Below are 15,064 nucleotides of genomic sequence, written 5' to 3'. Positions count from 1 at the left end.
TATGTAGCATAATAATGTAAATATAATATATTAATATAACATATAATATATTAATTTTTATATTTTACTCAACTTGCTTTTTTTTTCTTTTTAAATTTGCAATTTCTTTCTATTTTTTTTTCTTTTTTTAGTTTAATGTTAGAAATAAAAGATTACGGTTAAAAAAGTAAAAATGGTAAAAGTAATACTTCAAAACATCCATCCCCAATCAATCTTACCTCTGCAAACTAAAACAATTCACACTTCGCAAAAATAAAAAAACAGATTGTATTGTCATTTATTTTATCGAAACTCTTCTTCTTCACCAACAAGATTTTTTATAAAAAGTTTGTTAAAATAACTTTTGTTATTTTAATAGCGCAACATAACCAAAAGTTGTCTAAAACTGTTTAAAAAAATGATTCATCAAATTTATTTTAAGGAAAAAAATTTTAGGAGCTTTATTTAGAAAGCATATTTATTGGGATAGCATATTTATAAGGATAGCATATTTATAAGGATAGGATATTTATTCGGATAACTTATTTAGGAGCTCCCAATCCTCGATTTAGGACGCCTTCGTCAATATACAGTCCCTGATCAAATTATTAGTCTAGTTATCAATTTTGTTGAGTTTTGACGGTTTAATATATTAGGTACCATTTAAATAGGATTGCAATACTGTTGCTAGGTGATTTTTACTTTTATTTTGTTTATAACTTAAGACTTTCAGCTTTTTAGAAATATAAAATTCTTTTTAGGGTGGCAACAAATTCATGAAATTCTTATTTTATCATCCATACTGTTTTCATATGTTTTCTTTAAGTGTAGTGATGTTTTTTGTTAACCATTGTGATTTTTACTTTTATTTTGTTTATAACTTAAGACTTTCAGCTTTTTAGAAATATAAAATTCTTTTTAGGGTGGCAACAAATTCATGAAATTCTTATTTTATCATCCATACTGTTTTCATATGTTTTCTTTAAGTGTAGTGATGTTTTTTGTTAACCATTGTGATTTAATTACATAAAATTTGTATTATAGTATGGTATTAAACAATTTTTAAACAATTATTTCAATATTTTGTTATGTATCTTTTTATAGAAACCAATTTTATTTTAAATAACTTTTAGTAAAAAAAAATTTTTTTAAATCTCAATTACAAAATGGGAAAAAAAAGAGTTCTGAAAAAAAAAACATTTATTCAATATCTTTTGACCAATAAGCATTACTCAACTGAAATATTAAGGAAATGTGATCTACATGCAATGTAAAGCGAACCCAAGACAAATCGGAAAATGGCCTCCCATAATGTGTTCGGAGACAAGACAAATGCGGTCGAAAAAAGAAAATAACACCCAGGAATGAGAGAATGGCAGTTAAAATAGTAAAAGAAAATAAATTTGCTACACTGTTGATGAATGGAATTCGGTAATACAATAATAAGAGCTTGTTGTTAAGCATTTTTATTATTTTGTGCATTTTATGTTAGTTAGCGACTATATTTCATAAATAAATGCTCAATTTTAGCAGTTCCTTTGGTTTTACATTTGTCAACTAATCGACATAAGAACGCTATTGACATTTTGTGCTTTTTATAAAATTCACTTTGTTGTTCTAGCGTTATAATTATCAATGATTTTCAATTGTTTAAAAACACTCGTAGATTTTTACTAGGTGCCGTTCTGTCATCTTTCTGTTATAGTTTTACTGTAAATTTTTACTAAACGATATTTGCAGTGTGTTATGTAACATGTAAGACTGACAAAAAATATGACGTCTTCCTCAACTAAAACCCAGATTTAAAAAAAAAACAACTTATGATTACAGTGCAGTGCTGTGCTGTTCTACAATTTAACGGCATTAAGATATGAAATGTTAAAATCTTTTTATTGTTTTGTATTCATAAAAAGAGTCATAGAAGTGAGAACAAAACAAGAAAATACTCCACATTTATTAGTTAATGGCATATCTAGCAAAGTTAAAATCGTTTTACAACTTTTTTAAACGTTTTTGTTTCTTGGAAAAGCACTTTATTTTGGAATTCCCATAATTTTGGAGTACAGTGTATATATACAGGTATAAAATGTATCTGAAAAAAAAAGCACAGCAAAAAAAGACATAGTCTAAGGCACGTTCGCAGAGAATTTTTATTGAAGAAACATGCAGTAAATTAGCCATATTTACTTTTTTTAACTTAATTTTAAGTTTATCGTTGCAGTAATAAAATTCATATGCCAGTGAGATTAAATTACAAAAAATTCAATGAAACAAAGATAAACTATTTTTACTAACTCCAATATAAAATCAAAAATAACTTTAAAAATCCATCAACAGTAAAGATTCCGTTGAAGCAAAATATTCATTTTACTCTGATAAACTTTTATTCGTCTTCTTCTTCTTGTCTCACAACTGGTATACCTAAACAAAAAACACACCATAAGAATTTTGTGGAATCTTAAAAAAATGTGCTAAGCAATATTTTTTTAGTCTAGAAAAAGGTAAAATGCTAAACTTTACATAAAATACATGTTGTTTCAAGATATAGTTTACAGCAGAATAAGGAAATAAAATATAGTTGGATACAAGAAATACCATCTAATTTTTTGATTTTTGGAAGTTTTGCTATTGCTAGATCTCTCCAATCTCCTTCTAATGTATGCTTCTCTTCAAGGGGGTTACCTAAACATTTTTATTTTTCACTTTTTATAAGGAATGCCGCTTTAGTGGGAATACCATCAACCTTGTATAAAAAAGGCTTTTTTTAAATGATAAATATATAGTAAAAAAATGTAATAGTTGTGACCCCACATTAGCAAAAGTAAGTTTGACATCAGTTAAAGACATTTAGTTTAAATATCAATACTTTGTTAACCGAACATTCATTATTTTTTTTTTAGAAAATTTCCAACAAACATAACTACCAACAAACATACATACCAATAAATATACCTACCAACAAACATACATACCAATAAACATACATACCAACAAACATACATACCAACAAACATACATACCAACAAACATACATACCAACAAACAGAAGATCAACTAAACTTGGAAGTTCTGCCTGTAAATGAAATAAATATTACATGTAAAAGAATAACTAACACAATATTTGGCCTCAAAACTATTTATCAATATTTGGAATTTAAAGTGAGTAATATAAGAAAAAATAAAGTGATCTATTTTTAAAAAACATTTTTTAGAAAGTAAAATTTTAACAAATTGTCAATCAAATGCTGGAACGCAACAGATTTTTATTTTAAAAGAAAATTAAAAATTTGTATGACAATAATAGCATTTTCTATTTTGTCCTTTACATTCTCATCCCCATCCATTCAAAAAAATAACCTAAAGATGACTTATTTAAATACATCATTCCACTAATTTTAAGTGATTTTTAAAAAATTATCTTTCTCCATCACTACTACTTTAGCCACCTTAAAGAGATTTTGAAAAAATGTACAGTGATAAAAAGTAGTGATAAATTTAATTGACATTAGGAAAACACTTTTTTATTTTTAGAGTAAAACTTTAAAAAATATCTTGATTTTTAACATATAAATTGAGTTGATATATAAATTAAGGTCAATTTTTTTGAACTATTTAAAAAGACTTAAGCCATCACTTTTACACAGGTATATATATGGTAAACAGTTTTTACTAGTTTTGTAGTTTTAAAGGATTTTGTAAAAGAGCTTTTTAAAAGAAGCTTTTTTTTTTCTTCTTTTTTTTTTTTTACAGAAGAACTGTTTAAACAAAAGTAGTTAAAAACAAGATAGTAAATAAAAACAATAATCAATGTAAGAATAATCAAAGAGCAGAGAAACACCATAAGATTTGCAAGGTGTAATTAAAGTTCATAAAAGTCTTCACATTCCTCTTCCTTTAAGTATAAATGAAAGTGAACATTTTAGTGTGCATTTGTATCATTTATCATTTTAAACAGTATAATAGTACTATAATATGAAACATAAGAAATTTTCAGCTTACCAACTTTTGAAATTCATCCCATGTTTTTACTTGATTATTAGACATATACAGAACCTAAAAACAAATTAAAGTAACAGAAAATATCTGTCCTGGACCATGCATAAATGAATAGCAGAGGCAGACATAACTGTGCACTTGACAATGATAAATAACAACAAAAAACATTTTAAAGTAATTCTAATATTTTTGTTAAAAACACTGCTTTGTTCAAGTATAAAATGTTTCTGGAAAAAAAAAGCACATGAGCATAGTTCAAGGATGTCTGCAGAGAATATTTATTTAAGAAACAAGCATTTAAACCAATCAAGTAAAATTTTCTTAATAACTTTATTTTGATGTAACTTTTTAAGTAATACCTAAAGAACAAAATCAAAAGCATATAAAAAAAAACAAAAAAAAACAAATGATCAATTACACAAACAACTGTATTTGTTATTAAAACTATTGTTGTGCAGATTTGTTGAGCCCAAAAGTAGTTGAACTGAGTAGATTAAAACTCTCTTTTAAATTATTACAAGACTAAAATAAAACTATGGGCAAATAGTAAATAACTCCAATATATTAAAAAAAGAATTTACCATAATAATATAAACATTTTTTACCAATATTTTACTTTATTATCAGTATTAAATGTTTTAATTCTAAACTATTAACTTAAATTTTTTTTGAGTAAAGCTATTTTAAAAAAATGCTCCTTGTTTTAGATATCTAGTTATTAGTAATTAAAATAAGTTAATATTTTGTTCAGCCAATTTTTAAAAATATCAGCCTTTTTCATACACTTTCAAACAATATTCAATATGTTTATTTGATTACATGTATGATTTAGGGTGATTTATGATAAAGTGAGATGAATAAAAAAGATATTTAGCTTATGACATACTGCATTTGTATTTACTGGGTTAAGGACAAATTTTAAATATATCACAATTATGGCAAAAAAAACATTTAAACAAATATTCTTTGCTACATTACATTATTTATGTTCTGAATCCTGCAACTGACATAAATAAACAATTGTTCTTTTTCATGTTTTGTTATTGTAATTAGTCTGCATTAATGTCAGCAGTTTTTGTATGTATTAGAATCAGCATAGCTATTTTTGTTATTATTATTGCTTTCATCTCTATTAATGATATTATTTGTCTTTAGATATTGGTAGTCCAGCTGCAATCATTTGTCCAAGTTTTTTAATACAGTTTTGTTAAAGTGGGACAGTCTATGTTAATAAAAAGTGGGACACCATAACTGATACCAATGCATTACCACCACTAACTGCTAAATTGGTTATCAATGTGGTGGTAAGACTGCTCTGGTTCTTTCTATGGATGTTTTCAAGACCACCTCATCACCACCCTTTCTTATTCCAACAGTGATCAATGTATCAGAAGTAACTGCACATGATGCAATCTTTTCCACTATTATACCACTTCTAGTTAGAGGAAGAAAATCCACATATCAAGGACAAGCTTTACTGTCATATAGACTGACAAGTGACCAGCATTATGAGTTTCTTGCCAATAAGAATCTCCTAAGAAGCAACATGCAGAAAACACAGAAGATGCAGGTGGTGAAGAAAAAGAAAAGCACAGAGAACCAAAAATATAGACCTTACTCAACTGCAAGTGTCACTGATTACCTAGCTAACAAGAAAAAAAGACATTCATCTAACAAGCCTGTTGATGCTGGTGATCACACTCCTTGTGGTTACTGTAATAAACTGTATAATACCCTGGATGATAAAAAAAATCCAAAAAAAATTAGCTTCCTTGTATCATGCATCCTAATTGGATGCATGAATCCTGTGCTGATTGTATCATAGGGTACAATGGGTTTGTGTGCAAAACATGTAGCTAGGCTAGTATGTGACCTAACTGAATAGGAAAAGTATACATTTTTGCCAAGTGTCCCACTTTACCATGTTATATGTGCAGTATATATAGGACATATATGTCCCACTTTTCCTTAAATAGGCCAATTTTAACTTCATTCACCAGAGGGAACCTGTACTAGCAAGCAATATATGATTCATTTTTCATGCAATATATGATTCATGTTTCATGCACATCTAATGAAATTGCCCTGCTTTACTTCTAATTGACCCTGCTAATTAATTAAATACAGAAAATCTGCTTCATGTTTATGCTGCATCAGATATTTCAATCTTCTAAAAATCTTCCTTAATGTGGATTTACTGTATAGATCAAGTAATCCATATCTAGGAACAATATAATAATTGTACATATAATTTGTTAGAAGCATATATATTTATAAAAACATAAAAAAGTAAACTTAAAATATGTCTAATTTACAACAACATGAATTCAACAATTACAGCATATATAAAAAATTTGTGATTGTTGATATAATTAAAACCTAAGAAACACCTAAGTATATCTTAAAATATAATCAACTGCTTTTTTCCCCAGAAAAGATAGAATGGTATTTCTACTTATTGCAAGAAAATTAAAAGATTTTACAAAGGGTAAAATTAAAGATCAATCATCTAAAGATCAATCATCTATAAAATGCTCTAAAAACTTTGAAAGAAAGTTAACATTTTAAGTAAAAAGAATTCATTTGAATTAAAAATTTATGAATTTAAAACATAAAATGTATAAGCAAAAGTGGACAAGTTAATATTGCTAATAGAATTTTCAATTTAAAAAAATCCACCTTGAGATTCTTCAAAACACCAATTCCTTTCAGTTTCTCTATACTGTTATATGATATCCATAACTCTTCCAAACTATCAGCAACTACTTCCTTAGTAAAAAAAAAAATTCAAATAGTATGGAACTCGTATCATTTGTATCATCTTTATATTATTTTTTTTGCCCCCAAAAAGATGATGTTTTAGTATATTTTTTATTTTAAAAATTTAAAACTTACCCATGAAGTTGTACGCCAATTTTAAAAATTTATCCAGATTTTAAATTACTGCAAATATACACTAAAATAGAACCCCAAGTTTTTAAAAAAAAACAACCCTTAATACACACATTTATATATACGGATAGACATTAGGGTGCAAAAGAATAGTTTTAATGCCACACATATTTATAACTTTGTGTTTATTTAATTATTTCATGTTTTCTAATTATTGAACATCCCTCTGAATGTTCTTGTGTTGAATGAATGCTCTTTGGTTGGTGCTTGTTATTAGACAGTATATTCTGCTTTTGTGTTTCATTTATGCTGATAACAAATCTTGCATCAACTATTGAATAATCTGGTTTACGTTGCCACAAATACACTGGAGCTGTGACACTAACAATAACTAAGTTCCCATCATTGTCAGGTCAAGAGGTATTACAAAAAAGATCCTTAAGCAATGTAGAAGATTTTCTTAGACATGCCAGTATTAACAGGTTCTCAGGAGTCTTTCAAGCTATATATAAACTTAAAATATTAGTATTAAAGATTTAAGTACATACTGATCAACAAAACCCAACTGCTAGACAAAGTTAGGATTGGGGTACCCTATACTGTGATTTTGGGAGATGTCCATTTTGATGGAGCATTTTACTCTTCTTTGCTCAGTAAGCCAGAGCTCCTGTTTTGTTTACTGTTAATTTATTTACAGCTTGTTGTAAAGTTTTTGGTCAAAACTACCAACTTTTTTTTTTTTTTGAGCTGATTGCTGGTCTTCTAAGAGATTAATTTCCTCTTTTATTATCTTTTTAGCTTTACACAAGTCTTGTGCAATTCAATATAAGGATTGTTTATTTAAAAAACTTTCCTATCTTATATTATGATATATAAGATAGGAATGGTTTTTTCAGCATTTAGGCTTCCTGATGTTTTAAAGATTTAAACTATGTTTTTTGAGTTTATTGTTATAATTCCTAATCTATGTATATAGCATTTATATATATTGGAAGATATCCTAATATGGTTGTCTTTTGTAAGAAGAAACTGTTCATTTTAAACTTAGGATTTAAATCTTCAAGAAGCAAAAAGGTATAAAACAATTTTCCTTTATGAAGTGACATATAGCAGATGTTTCAAAATGAAAACTTTTCATTTTAACTTGCATAAAGGCAAGTCCCTAATAATACATACATACATACATACATACATACATACATACATACATACATACATACATACATACATACATACATACATACACACATACATACATACATACATACATACACACATACATACATACATACATACATACATACATACATACATACATACATACATACATACATACATACATACATACATACATACATACATACATGCTTACCAAACCATTAAGGTTTTTAATCCCATTTCGCCCAAGTGAGAGAATTCGCAAATTTTCTAATACACAAAGATAACACATTTTAAATAAATTTCTCATGTTTTTATGTATAGAGAGATGCAGTATCAATTAATTTTTTTTGAAAAGAAATTTAACATATATATACATACTCAAGCCACTTAAATTAGCTATCTTTTCAATACAGTTTGTGGAGAGAGAGAGTCGTCTAAAGAACCATAGTAACATATTACTATATGACTAAAAAAATCCTCAGTTAGCCAAATTAATAATTTACAGCATATCTATCTGTTTATCTTTTTAGATTATCATCATTTTTTGAATTAATTCCTATTACTCACTCTTGATATTTTTAGTAGCATAATTGCTCAACAGCATCTTATGTCTTGTTCCCCAAAGCTCAAGAAACCTTAAATATTGCCATACAATAGCACTTTCTTTAGGGAGAAGATTTACCATTCAAACACATAAATATATATATGCATGTTTGTATTTATGTAAATTATATTTTTGAACTTTAAACCTTTTTTAAAAAGCACTGTTTGACCAACAGAAATATTTTTTGTATTTCTCTAATAATTTTTAAGCAGAATGGTTACAAAATAAAAAATAGGACAGTATTGAAATGTCATTTAAGCAAATAGTTTTTTTTTTTAACATTAAGCCACTTACATACAATTTGTTAAAGTAGAAAGAGAAGCATCCATTTTCTCAATGGGTGGTATCTGACCTATTAGCTTGATTTGTTCAGCTTCTGATGCTTTAAGACCAGTATCAGCTTCCTAAAATCAAGTATGTGCTAAAAATATGCTATAAAAAATATGGTTTTCCATAAAAAGATATACAAAATAAATATTGTAAACAAAGATATTTGCTGTAGATGTCCTGACTGCTCTAACTTTAAGGTTAATTTAAGATTTCATTTCTCATCAAAAATTTCTTTTTACAAAATAACATCTAAATGTGTTGTTAGATGAAACCATGTCAATTAAGTAATGTGAGGTATCAAATAATACTATAAATAATGTTGGAAGCAACCTTTTAAATATTGCATAATTTCTCATTTTCTGTGTGGTTAGTGGTACTTCTATAACAAGTGGGAAGACTAACATTCTTAAAAAAAGCATATTTTTGAAGACTTTTTTTTTAAAAAATCTTAACAGATAATAGTTTAACAAACTAACTTTTATAAGTAAAGGAAATATAGATTGTGTATTGAATATTACCCATTTGGTAAGTGCCTCTTTAATAGTTGTAGCTTTAGACTAAATTAAAAAAAACAAAACAAATAAATATAAATCAAATTAAAAGATGAGTAATTGTATAATTAGGAAAATACTTTCATGTACTTCCACTAATATAATATCTAGTGTTTAGTATATGATAAAATCAACCGTTTGCCATTCAAGTATCTACAAAAGATTACATTAGCCGAAAATTTGACACCAATTTAGCTAAATTTTTATATATACGTAAAGGTACATTTTCACATGTCAAAGAGTCCAAGTATGTGTACGGATTTAATATAAAAAATGACAGCTATATACTAAGTTAATTTATTCACGCCTAAAGAAAAAACTTAACCATTTTGATTCTTCTCCAAGAATGGCTGTAAACATAGATTTAAATAGGGGAATTTAAAACTAAGACTTTGCGTGCGCCCATCTTTAATAAACTAAAGTTGCCAAGCGATTTGTTTGTTTTCACATAACAAAAGTGTCACGAAAAGAACAGCAGCATTAATAAAAAGCAAAACATTTAAATATATCTTCAATAGCACTTTCCTGGAAAGTAGAATGTGGCTTAAAACACGTTTTGCTTACAATTTGCAGATTGGAGAAACTTGTTCAACTTCAATGTCTATTTTTACTTTCATTTTTGAAATATATACGTTTTTAGGATTTCATAATTAGGGGAGATTGACGTTAGGATGTTCATGAAAGGGTATTGGGCAGTGGTCGGCAAACTGCTTAGCGAGCCAAATGCGGCTTTTTAGTTACTTCAGTGCAGCTCTTGCAAAAATGACAAGAGTACAGTTTTTTAAACTTTAATTTTATAAATAAAGAACTTAATGTGTGCTCTTGTGATAAATGATAAATACTTTTTCTAATAGAAGTGTTTTGAAAAACCTTTCCCCGCCACTTGTGCACAGCTTTGCTTTCGTTAATAGAGAAAAAAAAGGAAAAAAGGGAGTTATGTCAGGAAGAAATTATTTTTTGTCCAAATTTATCTCTAAAATCTTTAGTAAATAATAACTAAACAGTTTAAATATGAAAAAAACTCCCTAAAAAGACAGGTGAGGGGTGCGGGTTTATACAACCCTACCTAAATGTCCTTACAAATTAGCTATGTGAAATTTAGTATAAGTAAATTGTTAAAAAAATAAAACATTAAATAAATTTACTATAAGTAAATTTCAGATAGCTGTAGAAACTGAAAGAACTAGGGAATTACTAAGCTTTTTCTAACAGAATTTTGCGCGATGAATTTTTATTTGAACGCTGCAATAGAACGAAGAATAAGAAATTTTAGTAATCAATTTTAAATTTGTTGAAATTCAAAAATTAATCTCAATCTCTTGCATCCATGAAATTCTTTATACAGTTATCTATACATTGCGTACTTTAAGTGTGAACCGAGTTTTAAGTTTTTTTTGTTGGTTATGAAGGTATTTTGATAGTTTCGTATTCTTGGTTCCAAAAAATAATTTAAATGAATAATGCAAATATGGTGGTGAGCATGGGTTGTAACTTATAATTATTATTGGTGGACAACAGATTTATAAAAACCCTGAAAAGTGAATATATATTGTATTGTCTTGTAAAGGGCTGTAAATAATATCGTTCGATTAGGTTGACATTTCTTCTACTATTTTATGACTTTGGAACTCATTACAGCGCGAACTTTTATTTTATGATTTCGGAACTCATTACAGCGCGAATTTTTATTTTTAACTGCCTTTTCATTTTGATTTTTCTTATTGCAATTGAGCCTTTCCACTTTAAAATTGGTCTCGGTCAAGTTTACTTTTGCCCGAAGACCTTAATACAATAAAAACTAATTAAAATCAATCGAAGCCTACATATATTTTAAAACTAAGATTACAGTTACGTAATTATCAAAAATGGCTTAGAGAGAGAACAAGCTGACGTTGGAAAGGCACTTTAATGATTTGTAATAGATTGTAGAAATTTTCAGACATGTATTTTTTGCACCTTATTAGAAAACTACCTTAAAAATTTATTTGATCGTTTATCAAAAAAGAAAAGAGAGAGAAAGCCGCAGCATAAACTGTCATTTAGTCCGATGGAATGAGGATAATTTAAAAATTTTGGAATACTATTGTTGTCTAGAGAAAAAAATATTTGGTCGGCACGCGCGGAAACAAAAGAAGTAAACAAAATAAATAAAAGTTTGTCTTTTAAAAATTTTATATTTTTGATATTATTTTTAGATTTTTCTAAAAATTAACTTTTTCCTAAAATTTAAAAGACATTTTAAAACCCATCGTTTGTACCTTGAAAATAAAAGTGTAACCAATATTTTTAAAGTAACTTTTTAAAACTTTTTTCAAGATTCTTAAATTTAGCTTCATTTTGATTTTTAAAGTTTATAATTTTTCTAAAAAAAAGAATTGTTTCTGCAATTTCAATCCTTTTATCATTTTCATCAGTTACTAAACCTTAAAGATTAATGATAATGTTTTTCTCCGATGCCTTGATGTAATCTTTTGTTTATTGATTTCATCAACGTTGGATTTGTTTTGTTTCCTTAGATTTTTTTGATGTGGAAAACCGTTCAAACAACTTTTATGTTTACAATAATACTTCAAAAAGAATGGCAGATCATATCAGAAATAAACTTGGTCACTAGAGTAAGATGCTTAAAGAGCTCATCATCTCTGTGATTTCGCGTGAAATATAAAAGGTCTTCGAAATGATTAATTGGAGTTTTCTCAACTCTTGCAGTGTTAAAGTTTTTTTACGGCTTTAGCCGATGTGAGTGCAAGGAAATTTCATAAACCTCCTTTTTTTTTAGAACTTTTTTTTTTATCTAATGAAATAATCGAACCGCATCAGTAAATCACCTCTACAGAATGAATCTTTGATTGTAAGCATTCTTACTTTATCTTTTATATGCTTTGCACTTTAAAGAGATATCTTAAAAATTGTAATTAGAAACAATTAGATTTTGCACATTAAAGAGAAATTTCTTTAAAATTGTTATAAATAATAATTAAATTTCAAATTTCGAAAAATGTTTAGATTTCCTTTTTTTTTTTTTTTTTCCATCGTGTTTATCAATATTTTTATTTATATCAAAATTATTATTATTATTATTATTATAAGTGCTGCGTTATAATTATTTTTATTAATAATTAATTCTTATTATTTAGTTATTTTTAATCACATTTAGTATGTAAAGTTGCTCAAGAAAATGACAGCTTGTTTCAATAGTTCACAAGACGTTGTTAGAAACCAAAAACGTCCAGCGAACCGTCACTAAGATCGTCTTGCAAAAAATGTTGTTCTAACTAAAAACTTGTAAAGTCACCAATCAGATTTTTTCAAATCCTGGCTCAGTAAATGTGCAACATCAATTAAACATAAAAAATGTCGTTTTGTCGGCTTCGTTGCATTTAATTGATAAAATGTTACATATTCATAGATTGGATTGAATTTATTTTGAAGCTTTTTATGATTCTTAAAAAATGTGCGTTCTAAGTATAAAACTAAGAATTTTTTTTTTTTTTTCATTGAAGAAATTTATGTGCGAATATATAAAACCCCTCTCATAACCCTCTAAACTCACTAGACACACCTTCTTAACAATTACACCTCTTGCTGTTAATTGAAGCGTTAAAAAAAAGCTTTATAATTATTGTTTGGAAAAGACATGAGTTTAGAAAAATCTAATTGCTTCCGCCCTGGCTACTGGTAATGAGCGTTCATCTTCACTAAGATTCCGATCAAACCCAATTAATAAGCATTTTCTATCAGTCATCGCTAAAGTTTATCTCAAAAATTTTAATGTTTAGCTGGTTTGCAAAAAATGCTTTAGATATGTTTTTAAATTTACCTTCTAAAACATGTCACGTGAAGTTTAAAATTTGTCAGCAAATAGGATGTAAACTTGCTATAAGATTTGTCAGCAAATAGGATGCAAACTTGCTAGGAGTGACTAAGGCCTTTGCATGAGACCAAAGTAAACTTAAGTCGAATTATTTAATCACGAACTGGTTAAAATTAGTTCTGTCTTCTAATAACCTAAGATTTTATAATTTTTTAAATTTAAATTTAGGAACCTGTTTGTGTCTCACTGTTTGCGTCTCACTGTTTATATCTCACTGTCAATGCTACATCTTTGTGTGTGCTTGAAAAAACGAGGTTTAAGGTTGAGGTTACACAAATTAGTTGAGCTTTAAAAAAAACAGAATAAGAAAAATTGAGTCAGAAACTCTGTTCGTATTCTTTTTGTTCTTCAATTTGATTTCACTTAGATTCATGAGGACAAGCACGAACAGTGGGAAATTTGGAACAAATTTCTCGATTGTTTTATTTATTCTAATCTATTAGATAAAATGATTTTTAGTTCATACGAAGGTTTAAAAGAAAAAAGGACCATTCAAAGAATATCATTAATTTTTCAAATTTTTACATTAAGGAAATATTGTAAAATGATTGTTTTAACTTAAAGATTTAAAGTAATTAGTTTTTTTATGTCTAATCAACGTTTTTAGATTTTTTTGCGTTTCATAACTTAAAATGGTATTAAATAACTCTATCAGGAAATTGGATATCAAGAATGTTATTAACAAATGTGGTAAGTGTTGAGATACACATAATAGTAAAAAAATCTTCTAACGGTTCGTATATAAAACTAGTTCAAATGAATTTTTACCATTTTAAATAGACGAAGAAAGTTAACTCTTGCGGTCGACACCATGGAAAAGGTTTTTTTAAATTAAAATTAAAAATAGTAATGATAAGTATTGGAAAATAATGTGTTTAACGCAATTGCCAAACACATTCTCTAATTTGACATTAGGAAATTTAAGGAATTTTCATTCAAAATAATTTTATAGTAAAATTTAGTTTCTTTTTATTAGTCCTCAGAGAATTTCTTAAAAAGAGACAAACTTTGCGTAAGAAGGATTATATAAACTTTAAATGCAAGTAAATCTGAATTTAAATTAAATACGAATTAGATTATCATCTTCTCAGCTATGGTACTTGCTACACGATGCTCGTTCTTTAAATTTTTTTTTACTCAGTTTTTGTGTCAACTTCGTGATAAGAGCAAATTTTAATTGCGTCAAAGTTTTTAAGTTGGCGTCATAGCTGTTAATAATTTCTTGCTAACTAGCGCTCTTATTAAATTATAGAGAATTTTGATAAAAATTCTTTTTCGCCACATGATACTTTCGATTATTTTAGGTTGTTACATTCTTGCAATAAATTACGCATTTATATTTTTTTTACTTTTAAAAATTGTTTCAATGGATTTAGTTTAAGATTAATATATTTGTTATAGGGAATAAAGATCATTGAACTTACTTTTCTTCATCTAAAAAATGGTAAATTATAAAGAATTTTGAAAAAAAATTTAACAATTTTGAAAAAAAAATGTTATCTGAAATGTTTGTTCAATTTTTGTTTTACATATATTTTTTTAAATATTTGTATAAATTAACCTAATAGGTTAAGTTTCATCTTTATCAAAATGATTCAAGTTTTAAAAAACCTGTTTGTTGCCCCCAGATTACATTCTTGGTGCGTCACCGTTTGGATGACACGGTTGCTACAACTT

The 15,064-nt window shown here is 27.0% G+C and overlaps 1 protein-coding gene and 1 long non-coding RNA gene across 8 annotated transcripts; one reads left to right on the top strand and one right to left on the bottom strand.

The window, feature by feature from the left end:
* Positions 1 to 2,152: 2,152 nt before the first annotated feature.
* LOC145182826 (dynein axonemal light chain 1-like) lies at positions 2,153 to 9,964 on the bottom strand. 4 transcript variants are annotated; one of them, XM_090083764.1, is made up of 10 exons: positions 9,839 to 9,964; positions 9,439 to 9,519; positions 8,927 to 9,036; positions 8,407 to 8,462; positions 8,240 to 8,295; positions 6,655 to 6,744; positions 3,979 to 4,032; positions 3,016 to 3,052; positions 2,575 to 2,661; positions 2,153 to 2,400 (listed from the first exon to the last, which is right to left on the bottom strand). In XM_090083764.1, the coding sequence occupies exons 1-10, from the start codon at positions 9,839 to 9,841 to the stop codon at positions 2,363 to 2,365; spliced, it is 612 nt and encodes a 203-aa protein (XP_089939890.1). In that variant the 5' UTR covers positions 9,842 to 9,964; the 3' UTR covers positions 2,153 to 2,362. The 4 variants fall into 4 exon arrangements, 3 of the variants coding, with proteins under 3 accessions (XP_089939890.1, XP_089939891.1, XP_089939892.1); XM_090083765.1 differs by having other exon boundaries at positions 9,481 to 9,519; XR_016451406.1 differs by having other exon boundaries at positions 2,385 to 2,400; positions 3,000 to 3,052.
* Positions 9,965 to 11,240: 1,276 nt separating this feature from the next.
* LOC149890072 (uncharacterized) lies at positions 11,241 to 12,993 on the top strand. 4 transcript variants are annotated; one of them, XR_016451404.1, is made up of 4 exons: positions 11,241 to 11,456; positions 11,608 to 11,666; positions 12,030 to 12,364; positions 12,671 to 12,993. It is a non-coding gene; the product is annotated as an uncharacterized LOC149890072 (long non-coding RNA). The 4 variants fall into 4 exon arrangements; XR_016451403.1 differs by having other exon boundaries at positions 11,241 to 11,666; XR_016451405.1 differs by lacking the exons at positions 11,241 to 11,456; positions 11,608 to 11,666 and having other exon boundaries at positions 11,988 to 12,181; positions 12,293 to 12,364.
* The last annotated feature ends 2,071 nt before the right edge of the window (positions 12,994 to 15,064 follow it).

Source organism: Hydra viridissima, unplaced genomic scaffold (assembly GCF_058129835.1).
Source record: "Hydra viridissima isolate aposymbiotic clone 2 unplaced genomic scaffold, HvirCarnegie_v1 scaffold_4, whole genome shotgun sequence".
Taxonomy (NCBI): Eukaryota; Metazoa; Cnidaria; class Hydrozoa; order Anthoathecata; family Hydridae; genus Hydra; species Hydra viridissima.
Note: the sequence above shows the minus strand (reverse complement) of the source record. Positions and strands in the feature narration are given on the sequence as shown.